At 38.8% G+C, this 18,742-nt stretch overlaps 1 protein-coding gene across 1 annotated transcript; it reads left to right on the top strand.

Moving 5' to 3' along the window:
* The first annotated feature begins 1,826 nt into the window (after nucleotides 1-1,826).
* Nucleotides 1,827-11,358, top strand: LOC145775825 (uncharacterized). Its single transcript, XM_082587202.1, has 10 exons — nucleotides 1,827-1,934; nucleotides 5,280-5,456; nucleotides 5,673-5,774; nucleotides 5,945-6,109; nucleotides 6,560-6,703; nucleotides 7,524-7,685; nucleotides 8,270-8,434; nucleotides 8,870-9,118; nucleotides 9,544-9,755; nucleotides 9,878-11,358. Exons 1-10 carry the CDS (start codon nucleotides 1,863-1,865, stop codon nucleotides 10,191-10,193), a joined length of 1,764 nt encoding a protein of 587 aa, XP_082443328.1. The 5' UTR covers nucleotides 1,827-1,862; the 3' UTR covers nucleotides 10,194-11,358.
* Nucleotides 11,359-18,742: the final 7,384 nt, after the last annotated feature.

The raw sequence follows: 18,742 nt of genomic DNA, 5'->3' as shown, positions 1-18,742 counted from the left end.
GCATGCTTAGAAGATGAAGATACATGATACATACTAATCACTGTTCTCTATCGATTCGTGGTCTTTAATTTAATATCACAAATCTCACAAAAGGCAATCAGTTTTGTCTTCTTGTATCGAACTTTTAAAATCAGGATCATTCAACTTATTAAAAGGCTATTTATACCACTTTTTCATTTTGGCACTTGGTAAATGATTGTCATTATTTGATACCAGTGGCGTAGCTTCAACCCCTCCCCTTTTGGTACCCGTGTGACGTCACGATATTTAGAATGATGCTTTCAGTCTCTTTATGTCTCTAAAACAAAGTTTGCCTAATTTTAAACGAAACTGCATTAAAATAGCGCGTTTTGTCAATACCAAACATTCAAATATCTCAGCCAGGAATTAGCAACAAGAAAGCATATAGAGACTTAGCATTATTTTCGAAAAATGCCAAAAAAAACATGATCTTATCCTTTTGCTATGCCACCGAACAGCACCATTTCACAGGAATATTCATTATTCATACTCACATTTTTGTTGAAAATGCTCTCAGAATGCACCAAATTCAAAGTAAATTTTCAAAATTTTCTAGGGGAAGCCCCCAGACCCCCGCCCCTGGGTGTCGTCTTATGTGAACACGCCGTCAAAAGTTTTAACTCAAAAATCCCCCTTTCAAAATTCCCGGCTACACCACTGTTTGATGCTGATGTACCAGTACTCTTTTCGCTGCTCTTGTTATCTAGTATCGAGCAACACAACCTCTGAGTCTGAGCACATATCGTACCCTCTTCAGATCAAGTTTTTAGCTAATCTTGTCAGGCTTGATCACTCAATGAGGAAAATTGGTCCATATGCGTATAAGTAGTACGGTACCAGAAACCTTTTAGTTCCAGTCCTTAACTCTCCACCAAACTCAAACCATGGTAGCAACAATTAATTTGACTTTGATCAAAAAACACAAGATTTAGCCAAAAATCGATCAGAAAGCACAAGAACACAAGATCAAAAGTAAAAACACAAGATCTTGTGCTAAAACACAAGCCGTGGCACCACTGCTTCTGACAAACTTTTGATGGAACGCTAGAGTCACGATCATCAAAAACAAAGAAAAGTTGGGTCTTCAAATCGATTGCTTTACAATATGAGCAATGATTACTCTTCTTTCCTTCAAAATTTCGCAAAAACAATGCTATTGTTACATGTTATTGTTACTGTTACCCCATTAGCTCTGTTGGCTAGCGCGTGACGGCTTCGTGAACAAAAAAGCTTCAAGATCAAGCGGCGCTGGTTCGACTCTAGGGATGTGCGCTTGTGCAGAGTGTCAAAAGATGTGTAGCCTATAGACTGCCTGAAACAAACAAAATGCATTTTCACCACTAGTGGCGCTAAGTGCTGCTTCTTAACCTTCTTATTCCCACCACACTTCTCAAAATCATTCCAAATATCCAAACGTTGATTTTCACTTGTGGGTTATCAGTAAGGCATTGGATTAAAGTGTTTTCAGTTGAAGTTGAAGTAAAGACTTCCATCGTCAGGAATCATGACCTAACAGGTCAAAAATGGGTGATTTTGGTAAAAACGGAAATGTTTAGGCCTTTTGAGGCAGGGTATCCCATTATCTGAGAGCAAAATGGTTGTCATTTTCGAATTTCTCATAGTTAAAATCATGGGAAATAATGCAAGAAGCTAAAATTTTTTTAAATGTTTGATTTTTGAACAGGTCTAGTGACCTATCTAGGCGTTTTATTTAACGTTTGAGGTTTATTTTTATAACTTATTCTTTGTTTTTATAATTTATTTGTTGTGTTGCCATGGTAACAAGTCTTAAAAATTTTACAGAAATTGATTATTATTTTTAAACTTTGGATGCTGTCGCAATGTTTACAATGATGAACGGCAAGAGATGCCCCGTAGAGAGAGATCGAGCTGTGCAGCTGCCACCACTACAGGTGAGATAAATTATTCTCTTGCTTCTCTTGGAGGTAGCGAAAAGTTTAATTTCTCAAGTTGGTACTCGTGGAATGACCACGGAGAGGTGATTCCTTCCTTTCCCGTACTTAACTGTGTGTTTGTCTGTGAGAATCATTATCCTCTTGACTTACAAAGATTCTTTGAGAACTTTGTCCTGCCAGTTTCACGTACTTGTAGGGTAGAGGTTTTGAATCATTTAAATTTGTTGGGAATTGTTCCATTCACTGAATGGACATCAGTATGCGCATTGTCCAATGTCCATGCGCACATCCCGAGAGTCGAACCAGAACCACTTTATCTTGCGTATTTTTTGCACATAAAGCTAATTCTTAACCGATTGGGCTGTGTGACAACCGATCGTTGATTTAATGAATTGCCGATGATCAGCGCCGTTGAGACGATAATTTGAGACTTGTAACACTGTGATTTTCGGGCCCTTCTCGATTCTTCTTCTTCTTCACCACTCCTGTCTACATGCTTGGGCAGGTGTCAAGCAGCCATTGAATAGATGCGTCATCCAGTTCACGCAGACCACGCACACCATTTGGCGCATGGTAGATGATGCAGTTACAGATGGTGTGGTCTGCGGGTTGTTCCTTTACTCTTTTTTATCGTCTTTACGCAAAAACGAAAAACTACATCACATACTGATTCTCCTGTGCTTTCAACGAGACTCAAAATAGGACTCAAGCCATTTACCGCAACAGCTGAGATGGCCAGTCAATTGCACAGCTGATGGTTGTTAACATTGGATAAAGATATGAAAAACAAACAAAAACAAACGATTGGTTTGCCTGAAAGTTCGAGTTGCATGATGAGACAAATGATTGTCCGCTCAGCGATGACGTATGCCACCATTGCAACGTCATAATCCGTTCAAACACACAACTTTGCTGACTGGATAACTGCTTTTGCTTCCTTTAAACTTGCCAGAAAGTTGTTGCATCAATATAAGGACTTCCATGTTGTTAGAACAGCATTTAATTGCTTTTGTTTATAAGATGATTGTAAACGTTGTATCTACGTATAAAGTTGTTGCCGACGAGTCCATCGCTGTGATGTTTGCTGAACGTAAAATGACAACAGGAAAGTGAAACCTCTCTTTGCCGGGACGAGTTTGTTCTCACAAAATGATGTGTCGATAAACAAATGGATGTTGCCTGTAAAGGATTTCAATTGATTCAATTTGGTTTATGTGAGATTATGCGTGGTCTAATGAGCAGTTGAAGAAATGCCTAAAAATGATAGAAACATTTGCTCGTGCTAGTTGGGAGCTTTCAAACTACAGAGTCATTCAATTACCTGTTTTTGTACAACAGATCACTATAATTTCATTTTATTGTTTGTTCTTTGTAATTATATTTTGTGTTCGTTGCATTTATTCTACCGACAGAGTTTGGTAGAGATTTCAACTTCTTCTGAGGCGTGGAGACAACCTCCATCAGTTGAATAAACATGAGTTTGAAGGTGAGGTTCTTATATCTTTCAAATTAGCAATACCAGTATGTTGACATTGATTCAACATCTTGAATGACAAGAACCACTGACATAGAATGAAAACGAAAAATTTCATTTTGATTCTTGAGATTTGTTCCACATTTTTACAAATTAATCAAAACTTTTCTGACTTAAGTTGTTGGCCAATGTCGACACAATGTCTATAAAACAAGTTCAGATGGTAATTTAAATTTAAATTAAAAATTATATTAAAATAGCTCAGAGAGAAATGACCTTTTCGCTTCAGATTTAGCTTCTAGACGTCCTCCGCTCTTCCTCCAGAAGTTCTAAGAACATCACAAAATAGATGATTTTAACTGGTTTGATATCTGGAAAAATCAAATAAATGTATTGACTTCTTTTCGAGCACTGATTCCAGTTCAAAAACAGTGTTGCCAGTTAACAAACAGTGTTACCAGTTTGCTAGTAGTTTTGCCAAACCAAAAACTAAACCTACTACCTTCTATGTGTGCGACGGAGTGGTGAGAAGATTTTCTTTACGTTGGAAAGGACTTTGGTTGGAAAGCGAAGAAGTTAGCTGTGTCTTTGAAAAGTCTTTCAATCTCATGATAGAATTTTGAATACGAAGATTGGCGTTAGTACTTTTTCAATCGATGCGATGATTTCATTTTGTATATTTTGTGGCAAGTAGACCCCTCCAGTTGATGCAATAGCTTTCAGTTGGGCAACCTATGCACTCTGTGCCTTTTCTACAAACTGTGCTTCCTCTGTACTTTCTCTCTTCTATACTTTTGTACAGGAGATCCGCAGTTGTTTAAAATCCGATCAGATATTGCAAGTGCTTCTCTAAACTTTACACGAGCTCTCAACTTTTATCAAAGGAAAGGTGGTGATTGCCCATAAGCTCAAGATTATGACGTGATAAGTTGAAGATTATGACGGAAGTAGCAAAAGCGATCTAACAAATTGTGTTTTAATAATCGACTCGACCATAAATTTTTTATTTCCAATCCACTTTGTAAAGCGTTGGGAGAAGCTTAAGCGCCCGAAGTGAAACTATTGACTGTATGATGAAATATTTCCACATCATTTTTAGAAATTTTTGTTTATGCATATAGATATAGAGCATGAATACAATATACCACATGATGTTTGAAAAATGTTGCTTTAATTTTAGTAAAACAAACACAACTTTATAACTTATTTCTGCAAACAAAGTCGCTTGAGGTGTAGTCCCGAAGATTGTTTAGTTTTATTGTGTTTATGACGTCAGAAACGACACCACCTAGTTTTGAAATAAAACAAAACCGGCAAATAGTGATCACGTGACTAGAAAGCTTTGTATTTCTAAAGAAACTGATCGAGAATAAAGAATTTGCAGGAAGATGCAACTTTGACGTAACAAATGCTTGTGACGTTATAAATGATCAAATCACGGAGAGCCTTAGGCAATCTTATCACTCGAAGCCCGTCAACACTTACAATTCATCTGTGATCGCACCAACTTAATTCAATCCAGTGAATCCACATTGGGGTGCAATTTAAAGAAAATGTAGTTTCTACTCTCCCTAAACACTCCAATAATCCGTTTTACCCTGCATGATCAGCAGTTTGTTCCTCCGCGCTGCATTTGCTGGCCACACCCCACTCACCCTTGATGGCCCTTATTCAACTCGAATCGAGTAGAAGTGACAAAAACTTCATTTGCTTGATTAACAATCGTCCTAAGGGTCCTTTGCTGTCCACGGTGGGAGTTGAACCAGATCCCACTCGAATACCACCGTGAACCAGATCACCAGTGCAGTGGTCCACTTATTGCGAGGTTGTCGATTGCGATTCAGTCAATGAAGCTTCTTTGTTCTCAGGTTCGAATCCTTGAACGCATCCTCACATTTCTGCTTTGCTTGTTCATCTACTATCCGTTCTTCATCTTTGGGATGGTGATGATCTACATCGCAAGGTTGAAGAACAAGATAAAGATTTGGACTGGAATCGGATTCAAATCGCATGGAAAACTCGGGACCATCAGCAGAAAACACCCGGTGAGTTTTGTTTGTTGTGACGTTAATCACACTATGACGTCACAACAGAGATCGACATAGAACAACCCGGTGTCCGAACAAGTCTCTCAAACTCATCATATATTTTGATTGATATATTTGTTGTTGTTGTTAACGTTAATTCGTTTTGCAATGGTTTTTATCTCCTTTATTTTTGTAAGAAAGCAATTCATTGAATCTTCTTTGATTCTTGAACAGATCTGGGACATTACAGAAGTTTCAACTGAGGAGGAGCTGAAATTCATGCGTCATCGCTCTCCGAGCTACCTCTACAGGATGTCGGTCTGGACTGCCAGAGAGGTAACCACCAAGATATCACAGATTGGAAGTGAAACAATTTGTGTTTCAAAAATTAATGTTTACTTTATACTTTGTAAATAAGTTTAATGTTGTTAGACCTAAACGAATAACATAACAATACAACAATGTCTGTTGTCATTAAAGTGACGAAATCATTGTTATCATTCCAGCTTTCCAAGTTCATCTTAAGAGGACAAACGGTCGGTCTGATATCCGAGCAGGATCTTGTCTACTCAATCCTCTTCGGAGTGTACGCGCATTCCGTCACTTGGGATGAAAAGAGCAAGATGTACCGGATGATCATGGATGGATTCGATGATTTCTATCTCTTTCGCGTCAGTTTGTTTTTTCATAAGCATTATTGTGACGTAGTTTATGGTTGTTCTGTTGTTTCTATACACGGCGCTCAATAGCGTCAATTTGTTGTCAAATATTTTCTCACTACACAAAAGGATATCAATGTGATTTGTTTGTCAAGAATTGAAATGAATCGTGACGTAAGCACGCTGCTGTTGGAAGGTCTTGGTAAGATATGATGATGTGAAAAAGCACATTATCCGCACCTTTGCCCAAAGCATTTTCTTTGTCGCCGTTTGATTCTGAGGAATTATCATTATTCATTTACAAAACTTATTGTCGCTAGATGTCGTGCATGAATAAAATAAAACGATATTTTTTGAAATTTAAATACTTCGGCAGGTTTTGCAGATGTTCTTGATACCAAGATCTTGCAAGTTATCCCATTGTTCTTCGAACTAGCATCACATTGATCTTCTTCATTTCAGGGATTCTACTGGGATGCGAGGGAGATCTGGTTCGATGAGCATTGCACAAAGATGAAGATTGTCTTCACCCATGACAGGGAAGTGAGATGGCCTTGCGAAGAAAGCAAGATGGCCGAATGGAAGCTCGCCAAGCTGCACGCCCAAGTGAGCACCGCGTAGTGGATTCATCTTTGTTTTGTTAAACTCCATCGCGACGTTAACTTTTTAGACATTGAGCTTATCAAGATCCGAACCAAGGCCGGGTAGTTAGTTGGAAAGCCGTTGTTACGTAATAATGCAGTATTTTTACGTCATAGGAAAGGATTGAAACCTCAGACAAAGATGTTGGTGTTTGTTGCGTAACAATGAGCTGTGGGAGGGTGATCTGTGTTACTTCACATCAACGTTGAGTAGACATTGTTAAAGTTTTGCTCAAACGTAATAATAAAAACTCATTGTGTGGCGTGTGTGCATCGATGAGCGAGCGTATGTAATCGCCTTGCAATAGGAACATCACAGCAACAAAAGAGGAAATATTTAGGAAGTTTTGAAGCAATTTCCTTCCCAAGAAATAAAATTACTGAGTCATTCCAAGGCCATGCTTACGTTGCCACTGAGAAGCAAACCAAATCGAAGCCAGCGAAGAAATCAACTTATTCCGCGATTATGTCTCTTTGTCGCGATCAAACGCGTCATTCACAACGTGGCAGTCTGTCGACAAAGAACGAAAATGAGTTTTTAAACGAATAGAATCCAACATGGATTCCTTAGTAAAGTGCGGCAACAAATTAACATCAATTGATCTGTTGAAATAATCTACAAAAGTTTCTCTTACTATCTCCAGTTGAATTATCTCCAGTCTATGCTTTCATGTACTGACATCATCGAATCACCAAACCGATGATTGGCGATGAAGGTTGTGTAATAAACTGCATTTCAATGCGTTAAACCTAAAATTTCACATTTGTTATTTGACTCTATGCAGGTTTGTATGACGTACTATGCCCCTGGCCTCTCCCACAACCACGTCCACTTCGTCTTTCCATCAAGCTTCATCCTAGTAACGAAGAGGTATCTGAAGCCGTCCAGCTTCCTGTACCGGCTCCTGGAACCTCACACTCAGTTCACTGAAAGGATCAACTACCAGGTGAGAGTCAACAATGCCAATTATTACGTAAACAAACGTTTAGTTCACGAGAGACTGTTCTTTATTGCTGTAGATGTTTTTACTTTTTACAATTCATTCATTCTGTCGGTCTTCTTTAAAGCTTGTACTCTTCTTGTTTGTAAACATCCACCAGTGCGCAGAGAAATTGTTGGAATTCAATCCCCACATCGAGAAACAGCGGCCCCGATGACCAGCCGCGGATAATAATCGACGCGAGAAAGTTGATTATTTTTAATAATACTTTTATTCTTCATATTTTTAACAACTATAGAAACTGCCCCCACCCCCCTGTCAAATCCTTTTCGTCAAGTATCTTATTTTAATCTTGATCAAGTTTTATTGTTCTGTCACTTTCGTTTTTGTTTTGTCGCGTTTTCACTCGATCTTTTCAACTCTCTCTCTTTCCAGATGACCAGTAACTACATCCACTAAGTCTTCTTCTGAACAGTGAATCCATTGTTTTGTCACAAACTATTTTTAGAAGGTTTCATCCTTTCAGTCATTGATCATTTCCACTAGTCGGTCAACGTGATCATAAATGCGCATTGTTTGATCGATTGCAGGCGCTGAACATCGGGAAAGCGACGAACAATAAGCGCTCTATTCTCGACCGTCACTTCTTCTTCTGGCAGGCGATTCCAATCACTGTGGAGCAGTTTGTAGAAGGAGTTGCCAAGAAGTGCTACCGGTACTACCACACTAGGTTCAAGCATTATGAAGAGAAGAAGGTGAGATGGCCTCTATATGATCGCTACACCTCTATGGTGTTTTTGGACCCCCAAATATGCACTCCCACAATTCCAAGCTCAAACTGGTTGCTCTGTGATGAAATAGTCACGCTTCGTAATTAGTTTGAGATGTAAATCTGCTATGGTTTCACTGCGTTGGGCTTACTGAAGTAATATCAGTTTGACAATGTGTAGGGAATGTGGCTGTAATAGTTTCTGTTATCATTGCAGACACTAGACTGATTTTTTTACTTTTTCTTGCCTAAAGAGCCACATTTCTTTAAAACGTTGCGTTCAGCAATTGTTCATTTTCATTGTTTTTCATATGGTTTTCGAGTTGTTCAACAGCAAATGATTCGACGTCAGAAAAGTATTATATTTTTTTAAATGAAAAGCATTCGTTAATCACATTTACTAATCTTGAACTTGTTGCAGAAAGCGGACCCCAGTTTACCCCCCCATTGCAACTTTCCTCCTCCTTACATTCAAAACAAAGAACTTCAGAAGATACCCTACTTTTACTTCCTAGGCTCCTACTTTGAGGTTATAAAAGAGTTTGTGTCGTCAGTATCGCATTTGATCGATGACAAGGAGTGGGAAAACATTGTCAAGATATTGGCCAATCACGTTCCTGGAATCGACTTGGTTGGAAAAGTGGACATCATCACATCATTTATCCACCAGGTGGGGCTATTGTGGCAGATGCAAGGTTATTAGTTACACTGCTGCTTATTATAGGTCTCTGGATTGCAAGCTTCAACAAGCAGGACTGATCGAATTTTTAGTCGAATTCAGAAATGCGTTTACGGACTATTTTAAAAAGCGCCACTCAAATGGTATACAGTACAATCAAACGCATTCAATCAACTGTTGTATGTGTTGCATCTTCAATCGTTTTACGACGTAGTTTATTCTCGGGAATTTCTTATTATGTTGCAATGCAAATTAACTTTTCAAATGCTTGACAATGGCTAAGTGTTTAGCCGAAAACGTTTCGCAATTTTATCACTTTGATAAACAGTTTATTGGTGCTGGGTTTCATTGAACAAACAAAGCAACATCTTGCTACAAAATAACTTCATATCTATAATAAATATTCTTTAACAAAGGTCGCGGTTGTTCATTACTGTGATCACGAGACGTTCCTTCGATTCTTCGGGCGCCAGTACGGCTGCATGTGCATTCGTACACCCTACGAACCATGGTCCAATGTCTACCATTGGGATTCCGTGGTCGGGGACATCCCCACTGTGAAAAAAGCGAAGGAGTTCAAGGAAAACCCAATGAGGTTGATATACAAGCGTGACGTCATGCGAACAAGGTAGGGGAATCCCGGTTGTTGTTTTGCAGTGATTGTCAAAACCTAAGATCACCAACTTGATTATTACCTTACTTGATGGCCAACTCATTCAATGAGTAATGACTTGATCAAATGTTTCTCAGGTGCTTCCAGAATGTGTTTGTGGATTTCATCGTCGACTGGAGCCTGGATTTGAGGCTGATCTCGACCAAGTACAAGTTTGACAGCTGCAAGGAAGAAACCTTTGGTGCCGCCATTGACAAGTTCAAGCTCAACTTGAAAAAGCTTAATTCTCGACTCTCACAGGAGGAGCCCCCCATTGTTGTGCCTCCAGTCCCGGCCGACAAAATTGACGTCAACGTGTGGGAAAAGGGGAGTGTTGGGGAGGGGGTACACGGCCGGGCCACTAACATGCAGATCATCCCAATTGAAAACTTTGTTCGGGCGGTTTGTTTTTAGAGGACGATGAGTGACACAATTTTGTCAATTATTTACATTGTGACAATGTTCAAACATGCACAGCATATGGTTTCTATCAAATCTTTCTTCATGTGTTACCTTTGTAAATACTTCCACAAATTACCCGATTGTCAATTGCGCTGATCTTGTCGATGTGATCGCGTTCAACGCGCGCACCGTGGACAGCTGACGGCGCTCATGTTCATCCGAGTATGACGTATGTTGCTTCCAAACAAAACCTGATTGCTTTTATTGTGACGTCATGACGACAAACAACAGCAGTGACGATACCGCATCCTCACCTCTCTGTCATGCTCCCAACCATCTTGTTGTGATCGAACCGGTGTGTGTTTTAGATTGATGACGTATATTAATGACGTATTTATGCTTCTGTCTAGTTTTGATGTTTGCATTTGAAGAAACTTTGTATTTATTCCGCGGCCTAGCTTGCAAACTAAAGCCACTAAGGTAAATGCCCCCGCTATCTGGCGCCAACTACCGGCGAAGTTAGCTTACCTTACTCAGGGCTTTGTGGCGTGTCAATTTATTTAATGTAGATTCTATTTGAATAAGGAAAATGATTTAAACGTTAAAACGATTTTTTGACCACACTTCGAATTCTTATTTTCACAAGAAAATTCTTAGTTCCTGTTTAAATCGTTTGTACTTTATAGACCTGGAGTTACCAATAAATTTTGCGGAAGTTAATGTCATTTGTGTGGAGCTACCGTAGTGAAACTGAGCAAATGAAACTGTTACCTTGCTGAGAAAGTTGATGATTTGAATGTTGCATTCCATCATCCCATTGTACAAGCAAATCAGAGGTGTACGGAGTCAGGTTTTCTAAACTTCTGCTTCACCCCGACTCTGAAATTTGTGGCTCCAAATCCACTCCTGTTCCAAACGCAAATCATAAACCATAATCCAGGTCTTTTATACCACAGCTCATATATCCTCTATTTTCTGTTATGATAAGAAAAGCATATTTTGAAATAAAAAAATGGCTGCTTGGAAAATTGCATTGTGACTTGGACAATAAAACTATAAAAGTTAGACAAAAATAACACCTGCACCAAGAATGCCACAGCGTAAATATATTTGTACGCTAAAAGCATCAACTGGCAAAAAACTAAACTCTGTGTTCTGCTTTTGGCAACAATTTTAGACTCCGGCTCCACTTCGAATCTGGCTGAAAACCGAGACTCTGGCTCCTAAATACTCAAAAACTCCGGCTCCTGTACACCTCTGAAGCACACTGGTGTTGTCATAACTTTCATCTATTTCAAAGTAGCAATTGTTTGACGTTTACCTGCAACCTGTAACCTTTTCCAACTTTTGTTGTCAAGACATCACCGAAATCATCAGTAAGAAAAAGGCTAGTGCAGAAAAACGTGAAAGTAAATATTCAATCGCTGAAAACAAAAGCGGAATAAATTTGAACTGTATTTGAGGCCATGCGAACACTACAGAGCCTTGTTGTCACAGGTTGTTTTAATAAAAAAAAATACCGTTTTGACATCAGAAACTACTTCAAACGTTGGATCAATGAAAAAAGGACCAAGTTTGGTGAAAATGAAATCAACTGAAGGGATTTTCAATTATTCTTATATCAACTTTTGTTTCTACCTTGAGCAACGAAACCTCTGATGTATGTTTCAAGTAATTTTGTTGTTTCACATCGAACGATTGTTTGCAGTGACCAGCTCAGTGGCCGAGTGGTTTCGCCTTCGGCTCTGGTGCTGGTAGATCTGAGATCGATTCCAGGTCGGGTCAAACCGAAGACTTTAAAAACGGTACCGATTGTGTTCTATCCTGCATAGCGCAGTGAGAATGAGTCGGGTAATAATGTGATAGGATCGTAAAACTGATACAAATTAAAAATGAGCCCTGTCGCTAAAAGACCTTAGCTGTTGTAGAGCGACAATAAATAAAACCATAACATTATTATTATTATTGTTTGCAGTGTCTTGTTCCAGCTGTGCTTTCGTGCAGAGACAAAGACGTTTATTGGATGGTTTGGTTGGTTTTAAATCTTTACCCTCGGACTGTGCAGTGGCTACATTGAGTCAGCTGTTCAGGTACCTGCTACCAGTGGCGGCTGATGCTGTTTGTAAGCAGTAGAGCTGCAATAAATAACCTGGGGGGCGAAACCCGTCTCTGAGTTGGCCGAAGGCGAACGATTTCGTGGGGGTTCACACCCCCAGAAAAAATTAAAAAATCACATTAAATTTGGTGCGTTATGAACATGTTTTACCCAAAATTTTGAAAAATTTCATTCAAGCTTTGTTGAAAAGTTGATGTATCTCAGCTTAGTCTTGACTAGCCTAGCCGTTGCATACAAGGCTCAAGTGATTTTGAGTAGCCCTGGGCTGGACTAGCACTTTCTATATAACCTGTTGAATACCCTAACTCTACAGCTAACATATTTTCTTTCTTCTCTTTCTTTCAGGTGGGATTGCAGCCCCACGGCACGAGCCGCTACTGCTTGCTACCTTGGTGTTGTTTTGAAGCACAAAGCATTTCATACAAATTTAATGAAATTTTCCGATTATATCAGATGTAAATAAACAACAAATTAAAAATCAGGAGAATTTTAAAGACAACGCTCGTTTGATGCCAAGCCAATTCTAAGTTTGCTGAGCATGAGATAAAACAAAGAAAAAAAAATGTATTTGCACTTGACCAGGGAACTGTGTTCCGAAAGTTGATGCAAACCGCTACGACCACAGCGTCTCCGCAGCATCAGGATAAAACAGGTCGTTTGCATTTACATTTGTGAAATAAGCAACAAATACAAAACTCTATTCCTGAACGTGATAGAAAAATGCAAAAGTTAGGCACAAAATATATAAGACACACACACTGTTGGCAATTGAATAGACCTAAAATACTTTTGTTTACAAAAACTAATAATGTGTAAACATAATTACTTTCAAAAAAATAAATAAATAAAAATGAAAAAAAGCAAAACTGGGGAGTGGTCTTAGGAAATGTAGCAGACATGATTCGATACAAAGATATGCAAGGATGCAGCAACACACAAAGCACAGAATATTTTAATATCAAAAGCTAAATTCAGTAATGGGTTATTTAGGGAGTAGGAGCACGCGGCTAAGTTCATCCAAACATTGAGAGTACATACAGTATTTTGTGACATAACAAAGCCAATATAACAACAGTTATTGAGTGCACCGTTTCAAGAAAAACTGGAGTCCAAATAACTCGCTTTTTTATCTTTTTTGCAATAGTTTGGAAACCAGTGGCTGTTGTTTCAATTTATCTTATGTTGATCTGCTACTGGTAGCAAGTGTTTTCAAAAAATATTTGCATCGACATATTAAAACGATGTTTAAGGCCAAGTCCCTTTCACCAATAAACTAGTTGATGGAGGTTTATTGCGGGCGGATGCACCATGCTGCAGCATCTTTGGGATTCGAGTTAAGGCTGAGGACCTTGGAGGTTGTCAGGCCCAGGTACAGGTTGGTCCGAACATGCTTCAAAGTGGAGAGGTGAGTTTTAGGCGACTTTTTGTATTCAAACAAGCGATTATCGCTTTGAGAGACGATCGCTGACCTGTTGCGCATCAAAACCAACTGAGCCTTCTGGAATTCAATGAAGAACCAGTTTCCTTCACTTTGCTTTCCAAACATAAACAGTGACGTGTCGCCGCTGTGCTGGAAAGCAATCCAACCATCAAAGTTCCCATCTCTTTCCACACCGATGGTGGATGCTTGCCTCAGCTTCCCGACCCACAACTGACGATCAGTGATGCGGTGGAAGATGTTTACTTTCATAGAACGATCCCATCCTCCTCTTAGTGGTCCGGCCATCATCTCGCTGATCAAACATAAAGCGAATAACGACAAACAAACGATTCTTGACAAACTGCGCGCGGACATTGTGCTTTGGAAAGCTAATTAGAGTGAAAATAGAAAATCAAACTTGTTCCGCGTCTTTGCTTTTTGAGCTCTTCCGGGATTTGTATTTTCTGTTTCAAAAGAAAAGTTTTCTTCAAATATTGAAGGTTGTGAAATCTAAAAATAAAATTGTGATATTAAGTTTTGATACTTGTCTTCTGTGGCGAATGTCTGTTTTGCATTTTCTGGGAAGATTTCAGGTTATTCAAATAATAGGAGAGGTCAGGGACCAATGGAACAAAAGTACATTTTTCTTTAATAACTCAAATAATTTACTAGCAATGTGACCCAAACCACATTTTTTATGAAGTTCTGCTTTTTAGTCACATCTTCAAAACATTTCAACAAATATTCTTAATATTTTCATATTTATTTTTAAGTTTTAAATGCCACATCCAACTCGTAACTAACCTGACGGAGCAGTCGGACACTTCAGAAATGCATTTAATGCGATAAGAAACTAGTTGCAAATACAAAACAGATGTTACATCGCTTTCATGCATTTGTGCATTACCAGGTATTGTTTCGACACTTTACATCAAAGAAACGTTGCTCAAAGTTACAAAGCAAAAACTACTGAAAACAAACAGAATACACAACGGAATTGTTTAAATGTCCCATGACTTTTTTAAAGAGAAGGATTTGTTAGCACCATCATACTGTGTTATATTATGTTGTATATGTACTGTCCCACAGGTCCTTGAACAAAATGTCTCACTGGTGCCTGAACCCCATTTTGAAATATTTTTCCCTCTCAGTTCAAAACTTGAAAAAAATAACTTTGCAGGTTTTGCTTGATGGAAGTGCAAGTTATAAGGATTAACTCAAATCTAAAACAACTTCATACAAAGTTACTGTTGAACCAAAAATACAAAAAAAATCTCAAGTCACAAAAAAAGTACAAAAAAATCTCAGTCATTTACGTTCACAACGGTTCAAGAAAATGGCATTGTCCCACTGGTAAATTGTTCCACTGGTCACCGATCTCCCAATACATATCTTTTATTTTAACAGCTTTATATGTAACATTATATATAAGAGACATTACTTTATATGTAAGTTAATGCCAATTACAAGCAAAATCGGTTTTTCAAAATAGAAGTACGGCACAAAACTAGTGCGGCACTGTCCGCCATTAGGATTACATCGTTTACCTTTGAAAGTCCACGTTTGGTGAAGGCTTGATATGAGATCACGTGTCTTGCTTCGTTGCAGGTGTTGAAATTAGTTTGGCATAATCTCGCGAACGACCTCTTTTATACGGTAGTTGTTGCAGTTTCTGCTTCTGGTTCTTTCTTCTGCTTCATGAATCCCAGGACGCAAATTGCAGTTGGTGCTTTCCCCGAAAGTTCATTGGTCCTTTGGTGTTGTACAATAATTTTAAGGAACATCGCGCGGAAAGCTTTCGACAACAAACCGAAACGAAACAAGGAGGCGACTTGTGAAACAAAATATTCCAAAGGTTGATTTATGAATGGACGAACGACCACGTAGCCTACAGGTTATTCTATAACTTACTTCCAAACTAGGATCTTACAGCACAGTTTTAACAATGTAATTTTTGAGATTTTTCGTGCAAGCATACAGGGTTTCAAACATTTAACATCGGTTATTTGTGTTTAGCCATGCGTGACAGCTGTGACTGCTTTGAGTCTAGTAACATTTTACACAAAAGCAAAATCAAGGATGTCATGAAGTTGTTGCCAGAAACACCAACAAGTCACTGCTGATGAAAGCACAAAATCTAGACAGCAACACTTTCTCAATTGAAGTGTCTGTTTCAAAGCGATGAAGCAATGCAAGTTATCGATGGAGAGTGGCAAGCATTGAATGGATCCATTCAGGACTGATACAATGCAAGCTTGGAAAGTCAGACAAAAGAACAATTCCTGGAGATGGTTCAGTCGAGGTGGTTTATTTTTACAGTTGACTGATCGACCGGACAAGGGAAACTCCCCAAAGACAGATTTTCAAACAAAACTTTTCCCATAAAGGTTACGTGGAAAAACATAACCTTTCAATATTGTGCAGCTCTTATCAGGGCACCAGCCGGTGCAGATCTATACTGCTTTGATCTGGTGTTGAAGCGATGAATTTGCCACAAATTCTTTTTAAGATTTTCATTCAAAATCAGAAAATTGTTGATAAAATATTTAGTAAGTGAAATTCAAGTATTTAAAACAATATCTAAAAGCAAAAAGTTGGCAGACAATGTGTCCGATCTGGACTATAATTTCCCCTTTTGTTTGCATCGAGTTTTCAAGTAAATAAATTCATCTACTGGCTGCTACAAGCAAGTTTCGCTTACAACAGCAATTCTACATCCTCCTCACCGTTCAATCACGGTAATCCGTAAAAGTTTCCCAGTATGAATCTAGCAGGTAAATATCTTCCAATAAACGCTGCCATGAAAAACATCTCCCCGTTTAACCAGTGTTAATATTTTACAACTCGCGTTACTGTGCGTATTTAACTTGGCGACTCCCAATCTTGTTCGTCCCATTATTACTTCATAAAGCAGGGCTACTCAACTGGTGGACTGTCGTCCGAATCCGGACCTTCTGGGCAGTGGCCTAGGAGCATATGCTGCCACCCCTGGCTTTCGTTGAAAATGCGCCCTAAGTAAACTGCAGCAAATTTTGGTTTAGAGGATGGTTTAACTTTCATGGTTGGGTGTGAAATAACTTATTCACCGGACTGCTAAAAATATTCAATTTGTCAAACTGGACCTTTGTTAACATTAGTTGAGTAACCCTGTCATAGAGTGATAAGGAGTCCCCAGCAGCACACAGCGCAATAAACTTTTGTTCAGGGAAATCTGAAACTTCCAGCTTTTGTTTTATGGTTTTTGTTTCATTTTGTTTTTAACTATTGAGGAGATTTCAACATTAGACTATTGTTTTCTGATGTAATCGCATTATTTCAGTTCCTGCAATTGTCATTAGAGACAAAATTTATTGTTTTTTCAAACGCTGTAATTGCGCCATCAAGACAAAGGCAAAGAGCTCACGGAGCGACATTAAATGCACCATGATAGGCTATCGGCTATGGTACTAAAATCAATTACTGTGGCCTTGCGCATAATGAGGGCGACATTCTAGAACGACTATTGTCGTGATGCGCACTAAACAGGCTAAATCACTCAGGGGAAAATATCACCCTGATAAATACCTCAGCGAAAAAAACCACAAGGAAACATCACGCACTAAAAACCTACTTTTAAAAATTTAAATCAATTTTACATTTTGTTTATGATGCAGCATAATTTTCAACGCGGACTAGATAAATAAATAAATAGTCTAGTTGTTCGTTATTAAGTAAAATTAGATTTTAGTGTAACTTTGTCCCATTGACAGTCCAGGTTACTGACTGGTGAAGCTGAAAAGACAAGCATCCATTTTAAGAGGTGCATTTCTTCACCTTCCTACGCTCAAATGTTTTTGCAAATTTGCTCTGAATTGCCTCATACAGAACAAGTTTAGAATTAAGCTTTGGATTGGGGCAATTAAAAAAAGAAAAAAACACTGCGTTGGAAGCGACCAATTCAAATTTTAAACTTAAATTCTACTTCGGACTCAACCACGTTTTCACATCTTACCATTTCTATCCTTTTTAGGACTTTTGCTATGTTTAGCATGTGTTGTTTCACGCTATTTTCTCCTTCTTCTTCTGACTTTATTTCCACTTCAAGTGGAGTCCCCGGTGCAGATTGCAGTCCTCCACATCTCTGTCAACAGCATCTTCATCCTTCACTCCACTATTTCCATATCTTCTGCCACACAACCTCTCCATCTTCTATTCTCCCTTTCTCGCTTTCTTTTACCAACTTCCAATTGTCTCATTCTTCTTCCGACGTAATGTTCGTTTCCCCTTACGACGTGACCCAATCATTAAGGTGTCTCTCTCAACTTGTCTTCCAGCTCTCCGACTAGTATTCGTTCTCTGATCATTTCATTCCTTACTCTGTCCTACTTTGTCAACCCCAGAAAATATCGCAACATTTTCATTTCTGCCACTTACATTTCCCTTCCTGTGTTTTCGTCGGTGTACCTACATCCCATACAACATTGCTAGTCTTACCGTTGTTTTATAAAGTTTTCCCTTCAGCTTTTCTCAAACCTTCCTGCCACACATGACTCCTGTTAATTTCTTCCACGCTCCCCATCCTGCCTAGCATCTTATTGTCACCTCTCTGTTGCTCGTTCCGTTATCATGAACTGTCCAACCAAGATATTTGAATTCTGAAACTTGTTTTACCGTTTTCCTTGTAGTTTTATTTCTGTCTCATTATCTTCGTCATTATTTTTTGTTGACCTCTGAAGTTGACCTCTGACCTCTGAAGTTGACCTCTGACCTCTGAAGTTGACCTCTGACCTCTGAAGTTGACCTCTGAAGTTTGAGATATTCTGTGTTTTGATGGGCAGGTGGTTACGCCATGTTGGTTAGAAACAAAACTGAACTGAATAGTTTCGCTTTTAAAAAGTAAAGAGTGATAGCTAGCCTACACCGACTACAAAACTTATAGGCTGCATTACTTTGTCCATAGCAGCACAGCTGGGTGTTTGCCCCCTCAAATAAAATGCTAGGAAAACACCCCTGGTAGTCTACAACCTAATTTCATTTGTATTATTA

This window comes from Aplidium turbinatum, chromosome 8 (assembly GCF_918807975.1).
Source record: "Aplidium turbinatum chromosome 8, kaAplTurb1.1, whole genome shotgun sequence".
NCBI lineage: Eukaryota > Metazoa > Chordata > Ascidiacea > Aplousobranchia > Polyclinidae > Aplidium > Aplidium turbinatum.
This window is presented reverse-complemented; position numbering and strand designations above follow the sequence as displayed.